This window comes from Hyaena hyaena, unplaced genomic scaffold, assembly GCF_003009895.1.
Source record: "Hyaena hyaena isolate Hyena2069 unplaced genomic scaffold, ASM300989v1 scaffold_256, whole genome shotgun sequence".
In the NCBI taxonomy this organism is placed as follows: domain Eukaryota; kingdom Metazoa; phylum Chordata; class Mammalia; order Carnivora; family Hyaenidae; genus Hyaena; species Hyaena hyaena.
In genome coordinates, this window is record NW_024080885.1 from 394,368 (window position 1) to 416,649 (window position 22,282).

General features: G+C 54.0%; 2 protein-coding genes across 3 annotated transcripts; both read right to left on the bottom strand.

Annotated features, from left to right (window-relative positions):
• Positions 1–7,184: 7,184 nt before the first annotated feature.
• REM2 (RRAD and GEM like GTPase 2) lies at positions 7,185–11,620 on the bottom strand. 2 transcript variants are annotated; one of them, XM_039245203.1, is made up of 5 exons: positions 11,462–11,620; positions 9,895–10,236; positions 9,580–9,653; positions 8,637–8,844; positions 7,185–8,263 (listed from the first exon to the last, which is right to left on the bottom strand). In XM_039245203.1, the coding sequence occupies exons 1-5, from the start codon at positions 11,562–11,564 to the stop codon at positions 7,968–7,970; spliced, it is 1,023 nt and encodes a 340-aa protein (XP_039101134.1). In that variant the 5' UTR covers positions 11,565–11,620; the 3' UTR covers positions 7,185–7,967. The 2 variants fall into 2 exon arrangements, with proteins under 2 accessions (XP_039101134.1, XP_039101135.1); XM_039245204.1 differs by lacking the exon at positions 7,185–8,263 and adding an exon at positions 8,270–8,393.
• Positions 11,621–15,788: 4,168 nt separating this feature from the next.
• On the bottom strand, positions 15,789–21,264 carry LRP10 (LDL receptor related protein 10). The gene is made up of 7 exons (XM_039245201.1): positions 20,647–21,264; positions 20,186–20,230; positions 19,532–19,667; positions 18,612–18,802; positions 17,476–18,493; positions 17,031–17,160; positions 15,789–16,899 (listed from the first exon to the last, which is right to left on the bottom strand). Exons 1-7 carry the CDS (start codon positions 20,678–20,680, stop codon positions 16,312–16,314), a joined length of 2,142 nt encoding a protein of 713 aa, XP_039101132.1. The 5' UTR covers positions 20,681–21,264; the 3' UTR covers positions 15,789–16,311.
• Between the last annotated feature and the right edge of the window lie 1,018 nt (positions 21,265–22,282).

Below are 22,282 nucleotides of genomic sequence, written 5' to 3' on the forward strand. Positions count from 1 at the left end.
CATTTATATCCAGAACTGATGTGCTCTCAGTGCTCTTGGTTGAGAGAACTCTGAGAGGTGAAGCAGACCAACCAGTTTGGATCACATGGGAAGGTGGAGGTGAGGAAAGAGCTGATCAAAGCTCACTTTTAAAAGTTGGATGAGTTCTCCTATGACCCAGCAATAGCACTGCTAGGAATTTACCCCAGGGATACAGAAATGCTGATGCATAGGAGCACATGTACCCCAATGTTCATAGCAGCACTCTCCACAATAGCTAAAACATGGAAAGAGCCTAAGTGTCCATCAACGGACGAATGGATCAAGAAGATGTGGTTTATCTATACCATGGAATANATCAACGGACGAATGGATCAAGAAGATGTGGTTTATCTATACCATGGAATACTACATGGCAATGAGAAACAATGAAATCTGGCCATGTGTAGCAACATGGATGGACCTTGAGGGTGTTATGCTGAGCGAAATAAGTCAGAGAAGGACCAATATCATATGTTTGCACATATAGGAGGATTAGGAGGAACTTGACGGAGGAACAAGGGGGAGAAGAAGGGCGGAAATGGTGGCGGAAAGGGAGAGAGGCAAACCATGAGAGACTCTTGAATGCTGACAAAAACTGAGGACTGATGGATGTGGGGGGGAGGGGCATGGAGGAGGACACTTGTGGGGATGAGCACTGAGTGTAATGTGGAAACTAATTTGACAATAAACTATTTGTAAAAAAATAAAAAATAAAAAAATAAAACATGTTTATATTCCAAAAAAAAAAAAAAAGTTGGATGAGTTCTGTTAGCTTTCCCAGATGATCTCCTCTCAAGAGCCCTTAAGGAGTTGGCTGCAGTTACTGGAGAGCCATTAAGCAGTTATTTTTGAGGGCAATGGTAGATGGATGAGGGGCCTGAAGACTGGAAAGGAGCCAGTCAGTGCTGGATTGCAGAAAGGGGAAGCAATGACCTTGGAAATCAGAGACTTGTCAAACTCTAGCCAATGGTCCAGAAAGGAAGGGAGCTTCGATCAGCTTTCAGGCATCATGAAGCCTACTTGTTTAGAACAGGCAGTGCTGAAAATTAGCTTTTTCCGAATGCCTGGGCCCAATCAAGTCAGGAGACCTCCACCTTGTAGCAGAATGGTCACCCTCTGGAGCAACACCACATGGTTCAGTAGCCCTCCTGTCATAAACCAGCTGAATAAACTTGGATGTTTGTCACTTCTCTAACTTCGGCTCCCCATCTGTAAAAGGGAAATGATAACAATAGTACCTGTCTCAGGGACCTGTGAGGATGAAATGCAATGATCCGTGTAGAGGGCTTGGAACTTGATAGGTTGCCATTGCTCCTTGTCAGAGCTACTGCCATCACTATGCCCATTCCTCTGGATGCCTACGCTTGACTCTCTACCTGACCTCATCTCCCAACCTCAAAATGCTTAATATATGCAGGGAGAGAAGTAATGGTGAAAGTAAATCTTAATTGTTCCTGGAGTAAAGTCCCAAGCTCACCATGTCCTGGGTCCCAGGCAGCTTGGTTTTCAAAAAAGCAAGTCAATCTTTTTTTATGCCTGAAACTATAAATCAGAGCAACCAGATGGCTTTGAAAAATCAAGGTTTTTCTCTGTCTCCCCACACCCTCAGGTACCTTCAGGCTACCTAGTGCCCTTTGCTTTGGCTGGGGGGAAATCCCACTGTTGTCCGCAACAGCCTCCCTTTGCTGCTACAGCCTCCTTTGCTTAGCCTCCCTCTAATCTTAACCTTCCTGCCATCACTGGTCTCCAGAACTCTGACAATTTCCTTTAAGATAAATATCTTAGATCAGCACAGGTCCGCTGCCTAAAGACAAATTATAACCTGAACAAACAATGGAACACTATGCAGTGTAATACCATCACTGAGGCTTTGGTCGCCAGTCACCCTCCCTCCCCCCTTCCCCATCCTTCTCAAAACAACAAATCCAACTCACAGGGGCAGTTTACCTGTGAGTCCTATGAGAGGCAAGTTGGACTTTGTGGACTGCAAATTTTTTTTTTAATCTTTTGTATAATGTTTCACAAATTACAAAGATAATTGCATTTGTATTTAGTCCTTATGACTATCCTACAAGATGGGTATTGTTACCTTCATTTTACGGTTGGGAGAGCTGAGGTTCAGAAAGGCAGAGAAGTTGAGAGTGACTTCCTCTGTCCAGAAAATCATGGGACTGAGTGCTAATTAAAATGTTTGCAAGGCCCCCAATGAGTTTGTACTCGCATCTTGAGTCTACAAGGCCACCAAGCCATGGAGCATGGCATCAAGATACATATAGATGAGGGGCACCTGGCTGGCCCAGTTGGTGGAATGGGCGACTCTTGATCTCAGGGTTGTGAGTCCTAGCCCCACATTAGAGGTAGAGATTACCTTTAAAAAAAAAAAAAAAAGGAATCAAACAGATAAAAGGGACCTTGAGCATATCCATCAGAGAGCCACCACCAATATGATAAAGTACTAAGAAGCAGGATGCTTTAACCTGGTTTGGGGGCCCCTTGACAACTTGGCTTTACCATCCACCCAAATTTGGCTGCCTTCTTACAGAGAGGGTCTTTACCTCACATGTCTCTTCTCCTGTGCATTTGTTCATGTAGTTTCACCACAGGGAGTTTTTTCTTCTTTTCCTCATCTATCCACAGCCTACACATATCCTTTAAGGCCCAGCTCCTAAAATCTCTCTTCAAATTCTGTTTCTTCTGTTCAGAGTTCTTAGAGCTCATGGCATAGCTCTCAGTGAGATAGTCAGAATGTGGTACAGTGTGCCGCTGTTGGCCCTGGTAGTGCTATCGCCACTTTGTCCCATCTCTCCAGCTCATTTATAAGCTCCCTGAGGGCAGGGATAGTGTCACCTGTATTTGTTTTTCCCACAGGGCCCAGCACAGTGACTGGCATATGGCAGTACTTGAGGGGCACAACAAGTATTTGCAGATGAATGTCCAGGAAAAATTGACTTAGACTGATGTGAATGGAACTATGCTAGATTAATAAAAAGATGTATATGTATGGGTGGACTTTCTGGGAGTGTGGGTTTAACCCAGAAAACTTGTGAAATGCTCTTCCATGACTGGCAGCCTTTTAGAAGAGGAGACAGGCACTTGGGTGCCTCAGTCAGTTAAGCGTCTGACTTTGTCTCAGGTCATGATCTCACAGGGCATGGGTTCAAGCCCCGCATCAGGTTCTGTGCTGGCAACTCAGAGCCTGGAGCCTGTTTCAGATTCTGTGTCTCCCTTTCTCTCTGCCCCTCCCCCACTCATGCTCTGTCTCTCTCTGTCTCAAAAATAAATAAAACATTTAAAAAACAATTTAGAAGAGGAGAGACCCTGCCCAGTCTCTCTAGAGGGTTAGATGCAACAGGGCACAAAGGTCCAACTCTGAGCAGAGGCCCAGAGCAGAGAGATGCTTTCTAAGACACAGGGCAGGCCTCACCTCTGGCCCTTCAGAGCAGAGCACACACAGCTCATGCTCTTAGGCAGTGAGGAGCCCTTGTGGGCCAGGGACTTCAGAGGTCGCAGGGGCTGGCTGGTCAAGGAACAGAGACAAGATTGCAGTGGTCAAAAGGAGCATGATGGCAGAGAAGACCTTACCTCGCGCAAGCAGCTCAGGCCCCAGGGCCCTTTGCAGGTCTCTCGCAGCAGTCCAGAGCAGCTGCCTGACACTACTCTGCCTTGCTCAGAGGGAGGAAGAATGGCCTGGCTCTCACAGAAGACCCCACTTTCCAAGTCTGACGGGAGGGTGGCTTCAGCTTCCGTCTGTTCTGAGCTAGTCCCTGTAGGCGTCTGGAGGGAACGCACAGATGGGTTGGGCTGATGGGGCTGGCTGAGTTAGAGGGAGGGAGGCCTGTGGTATGTGCGGTCCCCCTCCTGGGGAAGGCCCTGTCGCAGCCACCATCATCTTCAATATGCGCATTTTCAGCTTCAGCCACATGAAAGGCACTGGGCCTTTTTCTTCATCCGCCCCTTTGGCCACATTTGACCATTGGTGGTGGCCATCTTCCTTTAAAAGCCCTCCTCCTGGTGTTCCTGGGTGGTTCAGTCAGTTAAGTGTCTGACTCTGCTAGGGTCATGACCTCAGGGTCCCATGAGTTCGAGCCCTGCTCAGGCTCTGTGCTGACAGCTCAGAGCCTGGAGCCTGCTTTGGATTTTGTGTCCCCACCCTCCCCCATTTACCCGCTTGAGCTCTGTCTTTAAAAAAAAAGGGAGGGGGTGCCTGGGTGGCTTAGTCGGTTAAGCATCCGACTTTCGCTTAGGTCATGATCTCGCGGTTCATGGGTTCGAGCCCCACGTCTGGCTCTGTGCTGACTGCCAGCTCAGAGCCTGGAGCCAATTTCAGAGTCTGTATCTCCCTCTCTCTCTAACCCTCCCCTGCTCACGCTGTCTCTCTCTCTCTCTCTCCTAAAAAAAAAAAAAAAAAAAAAAGCCCTCCTCTGGGGCACCTGGCTGGCTCAGTTGGTAGAGTATGCTACTCTTGCTCTTAGGGTCCTGAGTCTGAGCCCCGGGCTAGGCATAGAGTTTACTTTAAAAAAAAAAAAAAATCCTCCTTCCTTGACACTGGCCACTACCTGCACAATTCTAGTTCTTCCACTGCCTGCCTCTGTGGTGGCTACATCTCCACCTTCTTCATCTGCTTTGGTCTTTCTTTCTCTGGAACATCAAGGCTGTGTTTTGCTTTAAATTATTTTATTTTATTTTTGAACAGGTGATATACGCCATAGTTAAACATTCAAAAGGAAGAAAAGGGGAGCACAATGAAAAGTACACCTCGTACACCTGTCCTGCCCCCACCCAGCTGCCCTCCCCAGCAGCAGTCAGTACCATCCCAGTTTGTCCTTTGTTGGGTCACAGACCCCTTCGGCAATCTGATGAAAGTTGTGCACACTGTTCTCGAGTGCGTGACCGCACGAACACATGAATTGTCCCACTTCACAAGAATCGCAGCCTCCTAAAGCCCCTGTGTGGTTTGAGGCTAAGGATCCCAGCCAGTATTGTATCCTCTTCCTTCTTACCTCCCTTAGCATGATTTGTGGGGCCTGGGGCAAAATAAAAATGCAGGGCTCCTTGCTCAAAGATTTTCAAGGCCACAATAGCAGTGCATTCGACTGAGCATGGGGTGCTGTGTGACTGCTCATCCTTTACTCTGGCTCCTCTACTACCAGCTTTTAAAAAAAATTTTAAATAATGTTTTTAATTTATTTTTGAGAGAGAGAGAGTGTGTGCGTGCGGGCATATGAGTGGTGGAGGGGCAGAGAGAGAGGGAGACACAGAATCCAAAGCAGACTCCAGGCTCCGAGCTCTCAGCACAGAGCTCAACGTGGGGTTCGAACCTGTGAACCACGAGATCATGACCTGAGCCGAAGTTGGACGCTTAACCGACTGAGCCGCCCAGGCGCTCCTCTACTACTATCTTCATGGGGATTATTCTCACTTCTGTATCTCTTGCCCTTATTCTGAATTTCAGACCCAGATCTTTGGGGAGCTGCCGAAAACCTATATGGATGTTCTTCTAGCATCTCAAACTCAAGAGTCTCCAAAACAGAGCCATTTGCCCACTCTTCCTCTGCTCTCTAACTCCCAGTTCCTCACCCACCACCTAGGACTCCTGCTTGTAACCAGACACGCAGTCCTGACTCACACCTCTCGTGCCTTTCCTTTCCCACTGCCTTCTCCCTCCCTCGGTCGGCACTTCATTACCTGCTTTGGATTTTGTGTCCCCCCCCCCCTTACCCCCTTGAGCTCTGTCTTTAATTGCCCCCTAAACTCAGCTTCTCAGCCCTTGTCTTTGCCGCCCCAGTCCATGCACACTCTCCCAGCCGCCTCTGCCCAAGGACCATCCTGCTCATGTCACTTCCATACCCAAAGACCTGTGGTGACTCACTGCCCACAGGCTAGAGCACAAACTCCTTTGCCTGCCATTTAAGGTACTTAAAAGTAGGGTTCCAAACCTTCTTCCCTGTGCTCATCTCTTACCCCCTCTGCTTAATGTCCCTGAGGTTTCAACCCAACTGTAGAACCATCTGTCCCTTAACGGGCCTGGTGTGCTTTTCTGCATTTTACATTTTGAAATGCCTCTGTTCATGGTCCCGAGAGTTTAGACCTGGCCTATTCCCCCCATAGCCACATAATTTCTCTGGCTTTTTCAGCAGAACCACTGCCCGTGGCCCCACGCATTATGTCCCCTACATTTCTTCTAGTAACCTTCTTCCTCTTCTCCCCATCCTTACTGGAAGGGGGACTGCAGATGCAAAGCTGGATAAAATTAAGTATCAAGCAGACATGAGTGGGATCCCTGCTTTGTTGCTTACTGACCACAGACAAGTTACTTAAACTGTTTCTTCTACAGTAAAAGATGTAGCAATATCTTATATGGTCTTTAAAGTATTAACAGAGAAAATGAATAAAGTCCTAAAGATAATGTCGTTATTCAGATTACCATCTCATAACCACCAATGGTGAACTGGTCCCCTTGGCTCCTTCCCAGCTACAAGGACTCGCGGGAGACATCTCATCCCTTCTCCATCAAGCTCTGGGAACCTAAGTGGGGTGGAGTGGAGGCCTGGCCCTCAGGTACTTGGGGAGCTATACTGCATGTCTGGGGTGAGGGGAGCTTCTGCCTCTGCTCTCTTTGTTCAGACTCGTGGCTCAGGCAGCAGAAGGCGTGGGCGTCCCCAGGGGGAGGCACTGACAGCTTCAGTTCTCACACGGGCTTTGCAGGTGACAGTTGGGAGGGTGGGGGCCTACCAGGGGAGGCTCAGGCTGTCCCCATCAAGCCCCAGGCCGATGGGCCTGCCTGGTGGATGTGGGCCCCACCTTAAACCAGCCCCGGTCGCAGCTGAGTATACCCTAGGTGCTAAATGTAGCCTCCAGCTTACTCTGCAGAATAAGGTGGATAAAGAGATGAGGTCTAGAGTCTAAGGACTTGGTCCCATTGTGTTAGTAAGTTACTAAATAGTATTTCCTTGTGCCTCTCCAGGGTGGTCTGCTCATCTACAAAGGGACAGGTTGGGCCCAGTTATCTCCAAGGGCCTGTGGCTACAACCAGGACTCAGTTCTGGAGCCTCTGTAGAGGTTTAGGTTCTTTGCTCCTCCGGGCCTAAGTTTTGTCTCTAACAGCTTCCACCTACATCTATCCCTTTTGCAGGGCTTTTGAGAAGAGTCAAAATGAGCAAAAGTAGTAGAAAAGTTCTTTATTGAAAAGGGAAGGGTGGCTCTCTTGCTGGGGCCTCCTGGGCCCTGGCCAAAGCCGGGGGTGCCACTTGCTCAGCTCTTCACAATGGCATCTGAAGGCAAGAGTCTGTACAAACCTTACCTTTAATAACCTTAAAAGGGAAGTGCCAAGATGTAGTAGTAAATCACAGAATCGATTCTGGAAAAAATGGCACTTCCAGGCCTTTGCCTTTAAGAACTTCTTAAAGGCAAGGTGGACAAGAGCAGCAGATAAGAGCCAGCACGTTTTGGGAAAAGTCTCCAAGAAGCATCTCCAGTGTTTTTACCTTTAAGGATCTCTTAAAGGTGAGGCGTATTCGCACAGAGAACTGTAAAGGGGTCTACGAAGCACTTTCCCAGTTCTCGCTTTTAGGATCTCTTTACAGGAGAGGTGGTCAAGCGCGACTTAATAAAAGTCAAAGTAGCCTCGCGGAACTGCATCCCCTCCTGCCCGCCAGAAGCCGCCTCGCCCGCCGCCCGCAAGGCGCCCGCCCGCAGGTCTGCGTCCTCGCCTTCTCGGCGCTCTGGGGCGGGGAGGTAGCCAGGGCACGCGTGGTGGCAGGGCTGGGGGCGACGCCCACCAGGGCCTGGGAGCAGGGGGCCCGCCCCCCGCGGCCACACCCGGGCGCCCTTGGACTTTTTGGTTTCCTAGACGGTCTTCACAAAGGAAGCCGGGACGGGGGCGGGGCGAAGGGGCGAGCTCCCGGCGCGGTGACCATGGCGACCGCGGTGACCATGGCGACCGCGGCTCAGAGCACGGAAAGGTCGTGACACGACCTGGAGCGCTGCTTGAAGAACTTGGCGTTGCGCGGCACCAGGTTGGCAAGGAAGCGCTTGGCCTTCTTGGTGAGGCTCTCGCGGCGCGCGGGCGGCGCGGGGCTGTCGGGGCTGCCCCACTCGGGCCGCGAGCCCCCGGCACGGCTCCGGCCCCGCCGCAGCCGGATCTGGCGCACCGCGCCCTCGAAGAGCTCCCGCGTGTTGTGGTGCAGCGCCGCCGACGTCTCGATGTGCTTGCAGCTCAGTGTCCCTGCCAAGTGGCGGCCCTCTGCAGGAAAAGACCGTCGTTGAGGAGCCCACCGGCTACACGGGGCCCGGGGCGGGGCCAGGCGAGGGTGGGCCTGGACAGGTGCGAGCTGTGCAGTGCAGAGGGGTCCTGGCAGGTGAATCTCTTGCAACTGAGAACAAGGCAGGAAGGATCAGGTGGAGGGATCCTGGTGGTGCCGAGGGGAGGAGATAAAGGGGCCTTGGAGAAGAGGTGAGGAGTGAAGAGAAGGGGTTCTCGGGTCCTAAGCATGGCTGTTAGGAGTCTGCCCTTAGCCTGACCTGGAAGGGTAGAAGGGCCTTGTGGAGAAGAGGCCACCTGGAAGGGACAGGGTCCCCTGAAATTGCAAAGGGTTAATGAGGTACAGGATACTCACCCTCCAGTGAGACCTCCCGAGAGCGGGCGAGGTCGCTCTTGTTTCCAACGAGGATGACGGGGAGGTCGTGGTGGGGCCTCCCAGCCCGGAGCCGAAGTAGGGTCTCTGGAACTTTGGAGAAGCTTCGTCGGTCGGTGACTGAGAAGACGATGAGAAAGGCATCCCCGGTCTGAAGGCAGTGGTCCCGCAGCCACCCCCCTGCGTCCCCCTGCATGTGGGCAGAGAGTGGTGGCATGTCAGGGCTGGAGGCATGGGAGAGCCCCTCCCGCACCTACATCTCAAGGATGAGGAATCTGGATGTGAGGGAGAAGCCACCTGCTTAGGACAGCAGAGCTAGTTAATGGCTGAAACTCCATACCTAGAGTGTGGTTGTGGCCAAGAGTAGTTTGTAATGTGAGCCCCCCATGGGAGAATTGGGGAGATAGGGTCCTAGACTAAGGTAGCCCTTTCTTTCTTATGCTTAAGCTCTTAATTTAAAAATGAATGCTCTTCAGTGGTATGTGATCTGGCCTCTCCTTTCTGTGTGGTAACCATTTGTCCAAGTCTTCATAAATCCTCATTTATTTCCCTTCCCTGATATTCCAGAGCCTGAGCTCTTGTCAGATCAGACTCTTCCAGGCTGAAACATATATGGATGGGGTCAATTTCAGGGTGGGTAGCCTGGCTTGCAGCTTCAGGGTTTGTCAAATTCAGATGCTAACTTTCCTCTGTGTCAGAAGATCCTGGAAAGACAGTGGCTCTCAGTGCCATGGTATGCGCACTGATGTGGGTCTCTGCCCTCTGGATGATACATATGAAAGGTCATATGCCCAGTACATATTGAAACCTGGGCCTACAGAGCCATCAGCCTTCAGTCAGGCTTTGCACCGTGCTCACTATCCTCCCTCCCCCGCCAGCTCTCCTAGGTTTCGTTGCCTGCTTACAGCCATGTCTTAGTTCTTACCTGTTCCCAGATGTCATAAACAATTAGAGTCACTTCCTCCTTATCCACCACAATGCGTCTTTCATAGGTGTCCTCTGTTGGGAAATAAGGACAGGATATAGAGCCCATTAGGAGGCTCCCCAACACACGTGAGACCTGGTAACCAGGGACACCTCAGATCCCAATGCCAGGGACCCCCTCCAGGGAGGTTGCCAGAGAAAGCATTGAAGCAGCTTCTCTTAGGTTTTGGCCTCCAGGGGCTGCTCATGCCTCTTCCATCTCTGACGAGGGCTCCATGGGTGCCCTTGACCCTTTCAGGGTTCCCCCTCCAAATACCTGGGTTCTCCGGCTCATGAGCACTATCTCCCTGGAGACCACCGAAAGTGCCTGCTAGGGTGCTCTTGCCCACGCCGCTCTCCCCTACCAGCATGACCTTGAAGATGCCATCTTTCTGGGTGGGGGCTGCTTCCCCTGAGCCCAAGGAGTCAGAGGAGCCAGAGGATGAGGCTTGAGGTGGCCAGTCAAGTTCATCTATAGCCTGGGCGCGCCGCAGCTGGTGCTTGTAGGGGACAGGCATACTGCCTCTTCGTCTGGGGGCCCCTGGGGCCGGTGGTGGCCCACCCCGGTCCAACCCTGCCAGCAGCTTCTCTGGCTTCTTCAGCAGTGTGGCATCTGTTTCTGGGGGGGGGGGGGGCAAAGAGAGAGAAGCTATGAGTGAGGGTATGCCTGGCCATCTGCAGAGGGCTCAGTCCTGGCTGCTCTGGCTTCAGAGGCCCAGTCGATGACCATGACCCAGAAGGAGCTGAGAATCTTTGGTCTGACTTTTTACACCAAAATCGCCAAGAAGTCTGGACTGGTGGGGCTCTGAGGAGCTGAGCTTAGGGCTTAGCCAGTATGGTTCCAGTCACAACCTGTTTAAAACATGCCCCATGCAGGCGAGGCACCTGTGCGCAGGCTCGCACACCCACTCATGCTTCACACTGACACACAGGCACGCCCCCAGACTAGGCCTCTGGCCCTGAGGGCTGCCCCTTTCCACTAAGAGGCCCTTCTTCCTCCTTCTTCCCACACCGGTGTCCCCACATTGGGGAGGGGCACAGAGGATGAGAAGCTGAAGCTGCTGCCCAGGTTCTGGAGGGTGGGTACTGGTAGAGTCAAAAACTTTGTGGGGAGCCTATTCCCAGGGAAGGGCCTTTGCTCATTGCGGTGTGTGCATTAGGTGTTGCTTCACAGTGTGTGAGGATGGCCGCCTCTCCTCGTGGCTCTTTAAGTGAGCACTCCCGGTGCATGGTTGTGTGTGAGAACACTTCTGCATCTCTGGCTGTCCCTGTGAGTCCGAGAGAATCTTGTGTTCACAGTGAGGTGGAGGGAGGGAAGGAGAGAGCGAGAGGCGGGAGCATGAGCCAGAGGGAGAGTGACAATGCATGGGTCAGGGTAACTGGAGGAAGAACGACAGACACAACAAAGGGGGATGGAGAGAGGCTGGAAATAACCCAGGATCAATACTTGGCTAGCGGCCAGGGCCTCCGCGAGCCAGTGAAACCCTTACAACAGGTCCCCAGGGTAGCCCCCAGCCCGTGAATCCCAGTCTTGTGGGCTGCCCCTAACCTTTCCCCCATTCCTCCTGCCCATCCCAGCCTCATGGGAATGAGGCTGACCTAGGGGCTAAGCACCAGTTCCCCCAGCGAAGCCCCAGGAGTGATGGGGGCGGGGGCGCTTAGGCAGCACTCCGCAGCCCCTAGCCCAGCCCAGCCTCAGTCCTGGTGTGAGCGGGAGGCTTCTCCACTTCCTGAGTTGCTGTTTGGGTTCAAGCTCCGTCAGCCCGCAGTTCTGACCTCCCCACCAGAGCTTCAGCTCCCACCCCCGTGGTTTCAGCTGGAAACCTGCCCAGCTCAGCCCTCACCTGGTGTGGGTGTCCCTGGGGGGGAGGCCTGGTGGTTGCCGGAGGGGCAGAGTGCTGTGGTTTCTGTGTCCGTGTCCATGTCCGTGTCGAGGTCCGTGTGCATCGGTGTGCGTGTGCGTGTGCAGCCCTGCCGCTTGCAGTCCCCGCTCCCTCAGCAGCACTGTCAGCTTTTCCCTTAAATACCACCCCCATGCCCCCCCCCACACCTGGGGAAGTTGTCCCGCCCCCTGATGAGGTCACACATGCTAATGAGCAGTGATGTCAGCGGGATTCCCTCCTTTCTGCCCCCCCCCTCCTTTGTGTCGCTTCCCTCTGGGAGCACACACACTGCAGAGTCTGGCTAAGACCTGAACAGAACGAAGTCAGAGGAGCAGAAGAGACGGGTTCAGAGAAGTGGCGTGAGGGGTCAGTGCGTAAGGGAGTGGAGGATGGCAGGAGGCAAGGACCTGGGGACTGGGAGGTCTTTCTCCAGGAACTAGGAACTAGGGCTGTGTGTCACTTGTGTACTCTCAGCCTCCTAGCCCAGTGTCCAGCTCAGAATGGGTGCTCAGTAGCTAAATGGAGGGCCTGGAGGTAGAAACCAAGAGACACCGGGTCACCCTGGCACCAAGCTTCCCCATCACCCTCTCCTTCCCCGTACCACCCCTTCTGGGCTAAGACGCCAGAGTAGCCATTTCCCAGCTGGGGCCCTAGGCAGATGGGGTCTCTGAGGAAGGGAAAATGGCTGCCTTGTTTGGGCGGCTTCATTCTGTCACTACGTGCAGGTGGATGTGTACCATGTGGGCTCCCCTTCTCTCCCTCCTTGCCAGGCCCGCCAACCTGGCATTGATTGAATCACAGGAAAAAAGGGAGTGATTGAGCTTAGCCCTCTAGAAGTATCCAGTCCTGAGTGCCAGCACCCTCTCCGCACTCTCCAGGGCCCCACCAGCCTCCTGGGCTACATGATGCTGTCTGGGTGATGTCTGCGTCCTTGTGGGAAGCCAGGATGGCACCTCTCCTTCACTGCTCTTTTGCTGCCGGCTTCCCTTTCCCTTCTGGCTCCAGCTCTTACCTTTCTTCCTGACCCCGCAAGAACCCAAACATACCTTCTGCTTTTCTGGCTCCTCCTCACCCCCTCACCCAGTGTTTGCCAGGTGCTGTGAGAAGCAGCTTCCTGCATGATCTGTCGTTCTCATGATCCGAAGGCTCACATTGGTAGGGGGTTAGCCTGTCCCCAAGTCAGTCATGCAGTTGGAAAATGGGGGCACCGGGATTCCCGCCCTGGCTTTTCCAATGCCAAAGACTGTTTTTCGTCTGCTGTGCTGCCTTCTTTGTCTTAAATATCCCAGCTGTCTCCTATTATTGGGAGCAGTCTGTGTTGTCATCTTCAGTGGACTCCTCCAGCAAAAGAGGCAAATAGTAATCCTGGACTAACGTGCAGTGACACTTCACTTATCAGAGGTCAACTGTGGGGCAACGTTTGGGGTCTAGGGGGAGCAGAAAGGACTGCTGAGCAACTACAGTACTTACATAGTTTACTCTTTGGCTAGACTCTCCAGTCGTCAATCACATCCTCCTTGTCCTTCCTTATTTACAAGTTCAGCATGTGTCTATGTGTTCCTGTACTTGTTAGGACATTACAGAACATTAGAGTAGCAAGTGACCCCTGATCACCTGGTAGCAAGGTCAGCAACACCACAAAAAACTTTAAAGCTGTCGTAAGCGTTTCAAAAGTGGTCTAAGGGCATTTTGTCAAAAAGGCAAACAGCTTCCCTGACACTGTTACAGCTTCTGAAAACATTGCTATAGAGAAGTCACTGGTTTCTATGAATGATCCTCAGCTATCTGGAAAAATCTATATTCTGTTGCAGATGTGCTGAGGATGACTATAATGTTTAGAATGATTTCCTTCCAAAATGAGCTTTTAGAGTTTTATATTGTAAAGGGGTGAGCTTCATATATCTGGAAAACTCACTTAGGTAGTTGGATTAATTTCCGTGATACCAGACAAGAGTGAGACAGGGGCTGCAGACCCCAGCAAGGATTATTGACCATGACCATTGACTCTGCCTTGGGTCACAGGAGCCAGCTGGGTTTCACCTTGAACCACCATCTCTCTTGTCCCACGAGTAAGAAGCGGAGGAGGGAATAACTTGAGAAATGTTGGCTTTCCTCCTTGAAAGAGCCTGTCGAATAGTGGGGCAAGGGTGAGATTTGAAACTGAACCAATCCAGGTTTAAATCTGCCTCTGCATTGAGACTGGGCTAGTCTCCTAATTCCTTGAAACCGCTCCTGAGCCTGTGAATTGGGTTTATGACGCTTATGGCACAGCCTTGTTATGAGGGTTCACTATGCATGAAAAAGGATCTGGCACTCGGCAGGTTGCCCAACTATCTGATGCTCCCACAACGTCAGGCAGTGTGGCTGGGGGTCCCTCTCCTTTCCCAGCAGGGCCTGGAGCTTGGTTCAGTCCCACATTCTTAAGGACTCAATCCTGGTATGTGTTGTTTTCTCAGATTCCCAGCCTGATCTCCATCTCAGGCTGAGAACACCTCCCTCCTCTACACTGAGAGCCTGGACGGGAGTCCCACACCCCGATACTGGGCACTTTGGATAGTGTTGTCTCTGTCCTGATAGGATGAGGTGGCCTTGTTTCTTTTTCTAAAGGCCTTGGTGCAAATGAACGGGTGACTGTTCCCCAGTTCCCCACCTTCTCCTGGGTGAGACCCTCTTGAGTTTCCCATGTTGCCTGTACAAGGCTAGGTCCCCTCTTCCCACCAACCTGGGGCTTCACTGTGGCTGACAAAAGTAGTGTTAGCCTTTGCACCTTCTAGAGCATACACCCAGCACCTAGAGAATCTTCTTTCAGGCTCAGGAATCCAGACACATAGCCCTTACCAGTGAACTCTACCCTCAGGTCCTCCCTCTGGCTTCCTGAAGCATTTCACCCCCAAGGAGTATTCTTTTTCCTTAAGTTTTTGTCCACATTCATATTACAAATATCACCAGGAGGTCAAAGATCTGGAGCAGGACAAGGGATGAGGCTATCAGCTGAAGAAAAGGAGCAAGGGAGAGGGTGCAGACCAGGGGATGGGGAGGCGTGGGAGGGAAATCGGGGTTCCCTGCTTCCCTGGGCCTTTCACTAGGGGGACCCAGGGCCTGTTAGCACTTGGACAGGAAGACCCAAAGGGAGAAGGGTATGCAAGGATGGGGATTTCTGAAGTCCCTTCCCCAGTCTCTGGAGAGGTCTGGAGTCAAAGGAATCTGGGTCTTTCCCAAGATCCCTCCATCCCAGGCCTGTACCATATTCACTCTCTGCCACTTCCCTTGGCTCTTGCTCACTGGGAGGAGGAAATGTGTGGTTGGTGTTGGGTTTGTGGATGGAGACACGGATAGGCTATAATCAACAGGGCCCCTCCCCTGGAGGCTGGGGCTAGACCAGGCCGGCCAGGGAGGGTGAGGGCGAGCCTGAGGAGAGCCTGCTTCTGTGAGGGAACGCCTCAGCTCCATGCCACCCCCGTAGACTCCTTCTGTATCCTCTGTCCCAGTTTTCATTTCAAACTCTGGGACAGCTTCTAGCTTGTCGCCTCACTTACCAGAGGCTGGGCTCCAACATTTCTCAGGTTATTCCCTCCTCCATCACCTCTCTAGCTCTTCAGCTCTGGCCACTGCTTACACCCCTGCCTCTTTTCTCAGGTCGGGGGTCCGGCCTACAGCCCTAGCCCTCACAGCTGCTTAGTTTTCTTATCCTGTGGATTCTCACTCTTCCTAGAATCCACAACTCTATTCCACCGACGGACAACATTCTTTAGAGTCTAGTTTGGGCCCTCTTCTAGGCAGACCTTTTGGATTTGGTCAAAGTGATGCCAGCATCTTCACACCCCAGCCGTTTATGATTTTTTGTATCTGTCTTGCATAGGACAGACTGTCTTGGTGGGGGTGGAGGCCAGGAGGCACGGCTCCTACGGTCCCCTAGGGACATTCTCCTTCTGTGCTCTGGGAGTACTCCGTGAATGGGAACCTTCCCAGCTACAGCACCCAGCTGGCTGACCCGACTTCTGGCCTGGTGGTGAGTAAAGAGGCTTGGTGCCTACCCCTGGTGTCAGTCACTGTAGGGCTGAGCCCCAGATGGTAGGTGGGGGTGGTGGAGAAGGTCAGTCTTAGGGTTCCTAGAACTTTCTTACCCTCTGAGTGGTGTAAAAGTCAAGGGTATGTGGTTAGAGGAAGCAGGAAGAGGGCAGGGGTCTGAGGGCAGAGCAGAGGCCTTCACAGGGAGGAGCAAGATGAGGTGAACGTAAGCTGAGATGGGTAGAGACAGGGCTCAGGTCATAGCTCATTTACAAAAATCTTAAATTTCTGCTTTTTTTATTTTCAACCTTGAGTTGCTGGGCAATGACCTAGCTATGGGACAAAAGCATTTTCTGTGCTCTTTTTATAAGCCAGGCCCTGTAGGAAGGATCACAGTCGGTGAAACCTCAGGCCCTGCCCAGATCCTTCCCTGGAGATCTCTAGCCAATTGACATTCTGGTGCTGAAAGGGCACTTTTGGGTATAGGTTTGGTAAGGATGGAGTGTCCGGGCCTATGACCCTTTAAGAAATTTACTTTTTACAAACAGCCACCTGAGTGGTGGTGGCGTGGGAAGACGGTGGTGGTGGAGAAACCGTGCTGTCTGGCATGTGCGGAGGGAGCTCTGTGCAAGCCCCTTCCCTGCCTGAGGGATCTAATTTTACAGCAGCTACAGAGGGTCCCAGGAGGCCTGCCAAGTCCCCTTAGACAGAGGGTCAGGGAGGGAAGTAGCAAAAGGGAAGCTGAGTTGCCCTCTAAAGGGTGTTGTCACTGTGACCAGAGTCCCCAAGGGAGCTAGGTCACCTCAGGCAAGCAGGGGCTCATCCTCCGCTTCAACCACCCAGACCCCCGGCTCAGCCAGTGGCACCAGAAGCACATCGTCCTCGTCCTCTGGGGACAGGACTGTTGTGTGGGGTTCAGGGGGGGTCCGGGTTGGTCCTGGGGGCCGAAGGCTGGGCAGGAGGCGGCCTCGCAGGGCCTGCACCACTCCAGACAGCAGCGATGGTTCCAGGGGCACGGATGCCGGTGGCCCCGGGGCCTCAGAGACGGCAGGGAGGGCTGGAGATGTGCTGGTAGATGGGAGGGGAGCCTTGACCGGCAGTGGGGGTGCCTGTTCCCCTTCCTGCCCACCTTCCGCCCCGCCCTCACGGCCCGGACCTGCGTTGCCATCCGGGGACTCAAGGGGAGAGGCAGAGGGTGTGACCTGGGATCTGGTCTCAGGGGTCCGGGCTGGGGGATTGGTTCGAGGCAGCAGGCCCCAGCGGCGGAGACGGCGCACCAGACGGCGCATAGAGCGGCCCCGCTGGCGGCGGCGGGCACCCGAGGCACCCCCTGGAGTCATATCCTGGCGCAAGATCTGTAGCAGAGAACGCAGGTTGCCAAGTACTGAGTTCTGCAAGGAGAGGAAGCAGACATCAGAGTCAGGGAGGTGGGGAGGGCCCGAAGCCTCAAAGAAGAACGGTACAGCGGCAGGGCCACAGGAGGCTGGGAAGCAGGAGGTACTAGGGCTGGGAGGTCACTTACATCATTAGGGTTCTCCGTAGGGAAGTCCTCTACGGGCGGGATGGCACCCTGGGCAATGAGCTGCCCATAGGAGGGTGGGGCCTGCTGCTGCACAATCTCAGCCTCCATCCGGGACAGGGGCGCGAAGATGCTGGAAGGAATGAGGGCTGCGCAGTCACAGGTGGTGCCGGCCAGAGCAGCCTGTCCTAGCCTGGACACGTCTTTTCCCTCTGCACCCAGGCCAGGACAACTGAGACATGCCCTGGCTTTGCCAAGAGCCATGCGAGGTTCCCCTCCTTCTTGGAGATTGCTTTCAGGATCTACACCTGTCCTTTCCTAAGAGGGGCACCCCCATCCCCAAGCTGGACAACTCCAGGAGCCAACCTCTAGGCAGGTCACCAGAGCCCATCCCCAGTGTGGGCCCCCTCAGTCCCCCACCCGTACAGCTGGCTGCACCCTCACTGACCTGTACTCCTGGGTGCGAATGGCATAGAGCTTGCAGGTGCAGCCCAGGGCAATGACCAGCAGCAAGCCGCACACCAGGCTGCCAATGACTGCAGCTGTAATGACCTTGCGGGGCAGGGCATAGGAGCAGTCCCACTCATCGCTGCCGTCGGCACAGTCCGGCTGTCCGTCGCACACCCACGTCTCATACACGCACTTCTCGTCCCGGCAGCGGAAGTTGCCAGGCTGGCAGTGCCGGCAGCGTCTCTCGTCTGCTCCATCGACACAGAAAGTCTGGTAGTTGCAGCGGTCAGCGGGCAGGTAGCAGGCTGTCGTGCCGGAATTGCCGGGAGGCCCACAGGGGAAGTGTCCGGGTGGGCAGCTGGGACAGTTTTCCTCATCCGTGCCGTCGGCACAGTCCCATGAGCCGTCGCAGCGCTGGGCCTCACTGTAGCAGCGCTCACCTAGGCCCTCACTAGCCCCCAGGCCGGTGCCTAAGCCGCAGGGTCGATCCCAGGGCAAGCAGTAGCCCCGCACGTGGTAGGTGGCGTTGAAGCCCCGACCAGTGCTCCAAGCAACTGTGTGGTAGGCCACAATGGCCTGGCCAGACAGCGTCTCCACGGTGACCGCCTTGCCATTGCTGAAGTGGGTGAGGCTGCGCAGTAGCCGAGGGGTCTTGGGAGGCCCAGGGCCGTCATACACGTGTACTGCATCTCCATAGCTCAGTTCCAAGGCTGTGAAGCGCACTGCCAGGCGCCGGCCATCATGGGGGTCCAACAGCCAGAGGCAGGACTGAGGGTGGGAGGCTGAGGCCATGTGTGAGTATCCAGGGGAAGAGAAGACCCCGTAAAAGTCTTCTAAGGTATGATTGCAGGGTGGGGTGGGGACAGGGACTGGGGTCATGTCAGGAAAGGGGTCTGAGCTGCAACCTGCCTCATCAGAGCCATCGCCGCAGGCATCGATCCTGTCGCAGCGCTGGGCCAAGGGCACACAGCGGTGGTTCAGGCACTGGAACTCCTCCTCCAGGCACATCAGCCAATCTGCAGAGGCACCGTGGAGAAGGGCCATGAAGCACCAGGGCTTGGGGGGCCCTCCCCTTCCCCCTGGGGCTTCTACTATCTGTTCTTCCAGTCCTGTGGACATCACTGTCCGGCATACCTTGGCTATAGGAGAGCAGGAAGCCCTGGCCCATGGGTGCTCTGGCCCCAACATAGCTGTAGGTGATGGTGACATTGCCCCCGGGCAGCTGCAGAGGGCTGGCCGGTGCCTCACACAGGGAGATCTGTGGCTGGAGAGGGGAGCTCAGGATTAAGCGCTCTGAGCCACAGGCCAGCTGCAGTTTTTGGAATCTAGAAGGGTGGAGGAAGGCGGGATGTGAGACATTCTTGACCACCACTGGCTTCTTCCTCTCCCAGTGCTGTCAGGCCCCTTCTACCCCAAGAAGCACAAAACCCCTGCTCATCCGCAATCCGAACAGCCAAATGAACTCAGCCAAATTCCTTTGTAGTCAATGGCAATAGTCCTAGCAGAGGCCAGTAGCAGCATGGCATTCTGATCCCTCAGGCTCTCCCCAGACTGCCCTCTCCCTTCACCTACTCCTTTCAGGATAAATTCCATGGAGAGTGAACTCTGTGAAGCAAGTAGCCAGGAACTTAACATGGGTCCCAACCCTATTGCTCAAGGTTAAGAGGAGACTGGGGAGAGACCTGTACCGTTTAAAAGATCCGGGGAGGCTGAGGAAGGTTCTAAGCTAATCAGGAACAGCTTTTGAAGCCCAGGCAAGGATGTGCAATGGACTGAAGGACTCCTCAGGGCAGCCATATTGGGAGCCCAAGGACTGTTTCTAGAGTGACTGCTGTCCTTCAGAGATGACGAGAATCCAAGCTAGATGTCTGCCCCAGCTCACCTCCAATTCACTGTGGCCCAGAATAAGCCAGGTTTTTAGGGCAGACTAGGCCAAATCAAGTCCTGTTGACAAGGATGGAAAGTCCATGAAGAAAGGATTCCTGGAGGCTTTCCCGTGGTAGAGGGGGCAGGGGGAGGAAGGGAAGGGAATGGAGTCTTGCCTGGCTTCTCACCTGACTGTTACAGTCTGCTCCTTGCTGCCCAGGATGAGCCAGGTGCAGTTGGTAGGGGAGCTGCGGCCATCTCGGCCCAGGGGCCGCTGTAAGGTACCCTGCACGTCCAAGAGCACTGCTGGGGGGTCATCACAGGCTGGAGAGAGGGGAAAGTAGGGACACTGGTTGAGAGCCCATTACTGTCACAGCCCCTGCCCCCAGGCTTGAGGCTTCTAAAGGTCTGAGCTCTTCACGAAGCAGAGAAACTACCCCTCTCCAACCACACATACACCCGCTTTAGAATCAGTTTTCGGCTGGCCCCCTTCCTTCCCACACTCATTATAGCTTCACCTTAAATATCAACACCAGAAACAATCTGAGGTGGGCTTTGTGCCAGCCCCCGAGCCAGGAGGAGCAGGAAATACTCTCTGCCATCAGGGAGACTATATTCCAGCTAGGGAGATCAAGCATGGATAGTTGGAAAAAACAAGAGAGTACATAACTGTGAGGTGACAGCTCACACTGGATCTGTTTCCCCGTTTGTAAAATAAGGATGGATGATCTCCACTCTAAAACTACCGGAGGTGCCAGAGGAATTCAGGGAAGAGAGAATCCTTCTCAAGGGTCTTCTCTCACTACCAAGCCCTTGGGGCCCCAGAGGCATCCTTTACTCACCAGGGTTTCGGAAAATGGTCCGGTCTGGATGGGCCAGAGCGCCTCCTAGAGGAAGAGCAGGAAAGGACAGGAGAGCGAATCGCCCTTAGTTTTCTTCACCTGAGCAACTCAAGGAGGAAAGGGAGCCATCTGGGACTTCCGGGTAGTTTATGGGAATGGGGCAGTGGAGCATGAGAGGATGCGATGTGTGACCTCGAAGGAAGCCACAGCAGCACGGCCGGCGGGGTAGGAACGGCGATCTAGGGAAGCCCGAAGGAGGATGTGAGGGCTGAGAGGAGCGGCTGGAAGCTTCCCAGAGGTTGGGGAAGGAGCGTCGGATGCAGCTGCAGGGGTTGGGGGCGGGGGACACCGGCAGACAGGGGAGGTGCGGGACGGCAAAGGAGGAAGGGAGTTAGAGCACCCGGACTGTGACAGCCCCAGGGGCGGGGTGCCGGGTGAGTAGTCTTGTTTCGGTTTCTTACCTAGGAGGAGGAGGAGGAGAGTAGTGGGCAGCATCCTGAGTCGTCCGAAGGTGCAGGAAGAGTCCCGGAGCCTCTGTCGTCTATCCAGTGGGAAGGCGGCGCCGCTCTGGGCGTCCAGGCTCCCCACTGCCGCCTCCCCGAGGGGGCTGCATGGCCCGGGCTCCCCCACGGGTGCTCTGGATGCCAGGGCTGGGGGCGGGGAGGCGGCGGCCGTCCGGGAGCCCGGGCGGTGCCTCTCGCCAACTTCGGAGTTTTCCCCCGCCGCCGCCGCGCTCTCTGCCGCGCTCTCTCCCTAGGCCGGTCCTGAAGCCCCGGGAATCGGTTCGAGGGCCCGCGCTGGAGCGCGATCTCGCCTAGAGCCCGCCCGCAGGCCGCGAGAGTCCCTGTCCAGGCCCGGCCGCCACCTGCCGGGGCTCGAGGCCACTTCCTCTTCGGGCCAAACTTTGCCAGGGTCAGCCCCCAGGGCCGGCCCGGGCGCGGCTCTACTTCTCCTGCGCGTCCAGCGGGTGGGACGCAGCAGGGGGAGCGGGGGAAGGAGGCAGGAGGCTCGGCCCAGCTTCCCGGCCCTCGCCCGGGCGGTACCCCCGCCAGCCCAGGGGTTGGAAGAGCCCGGGCGGAGGGAGGGGGCGGGGGACGAGCTGGCCCCACCCCTGCCAGTCATCGCGCGCGCGCCCCGCCCACCCGCTCTCCTTAACCCCTTTCCGGCCCTGCCCGGACCCGTCAGATCCGCCCTTGGCTAGGCTGTCCGCCTTCACTTTAAACTCTGCTTACTCTGCTTTGTCCCTTCGGTGACTCGTTTGTTAACAGGACTCGTTGGTCAAAAGACAACTACTTATTCCGTAACTGCCTTGTCTTTCCCTTGGACCCTTAAACTCTCAGTACTTTTCTTGTCCCAGTGTCTGAGATTAGGCGGCACTTTTTGTTGTGAGCCTCTATTATAGCAATTACCACACGGTGTTATAACTATTTGTTTACTCGTCTTTCCCGCCCCCGCCCCTCCTCTCCTCTGGAAACTGAAACTTCCTGTAGGTTGGGGCCTAGAATGTTTACCTTTGCACCCACAGGGTTTCTCTCCTGCTAAGACACCCAATAAACGGTAAATAAACGAAAAAATGTGTCTTCGCCACTTGCTGGCTCTGTGACCTTGAGAAGAATCACTTAACCTCTCTGCTTCTCAATTGTAAAATGGGGTTAATAGTGCAACTCCCTCGTAAGGTTGTGATCAACGTTGAGGGAGTTAATGCACTTTGAGCATCTAGGAAGTGCTCTGTACTTCAGAACAATTATGATTAGTCACAGGAGTTATTTTTTATTTATGTGGGCTGTTATTCCTGTGGCACTGATAGATAGGTAATATTAATAAACAACGAGAATAGCAAATACTTCTTGAGCTTTTTTCACATTTCAGGCACAGAAGCACTTTTCAAGTATTTGCTCCTTTAATCCTCCTCACAGTCTTGGGAAGTAGAAACTAGGATTACTCCCATTTTACAGATAAGGAAACTCAGGCACAGAGAGGTTTAAGTATTTTGCCCGAGATCATGGATCTAGTAAATGCTGAAACAAGGGCTTGAATCTAGGCAGTCTAGCTCTGGACAGAGTGTACATTTGGATCCTTACTACTCTCTACTCTCTG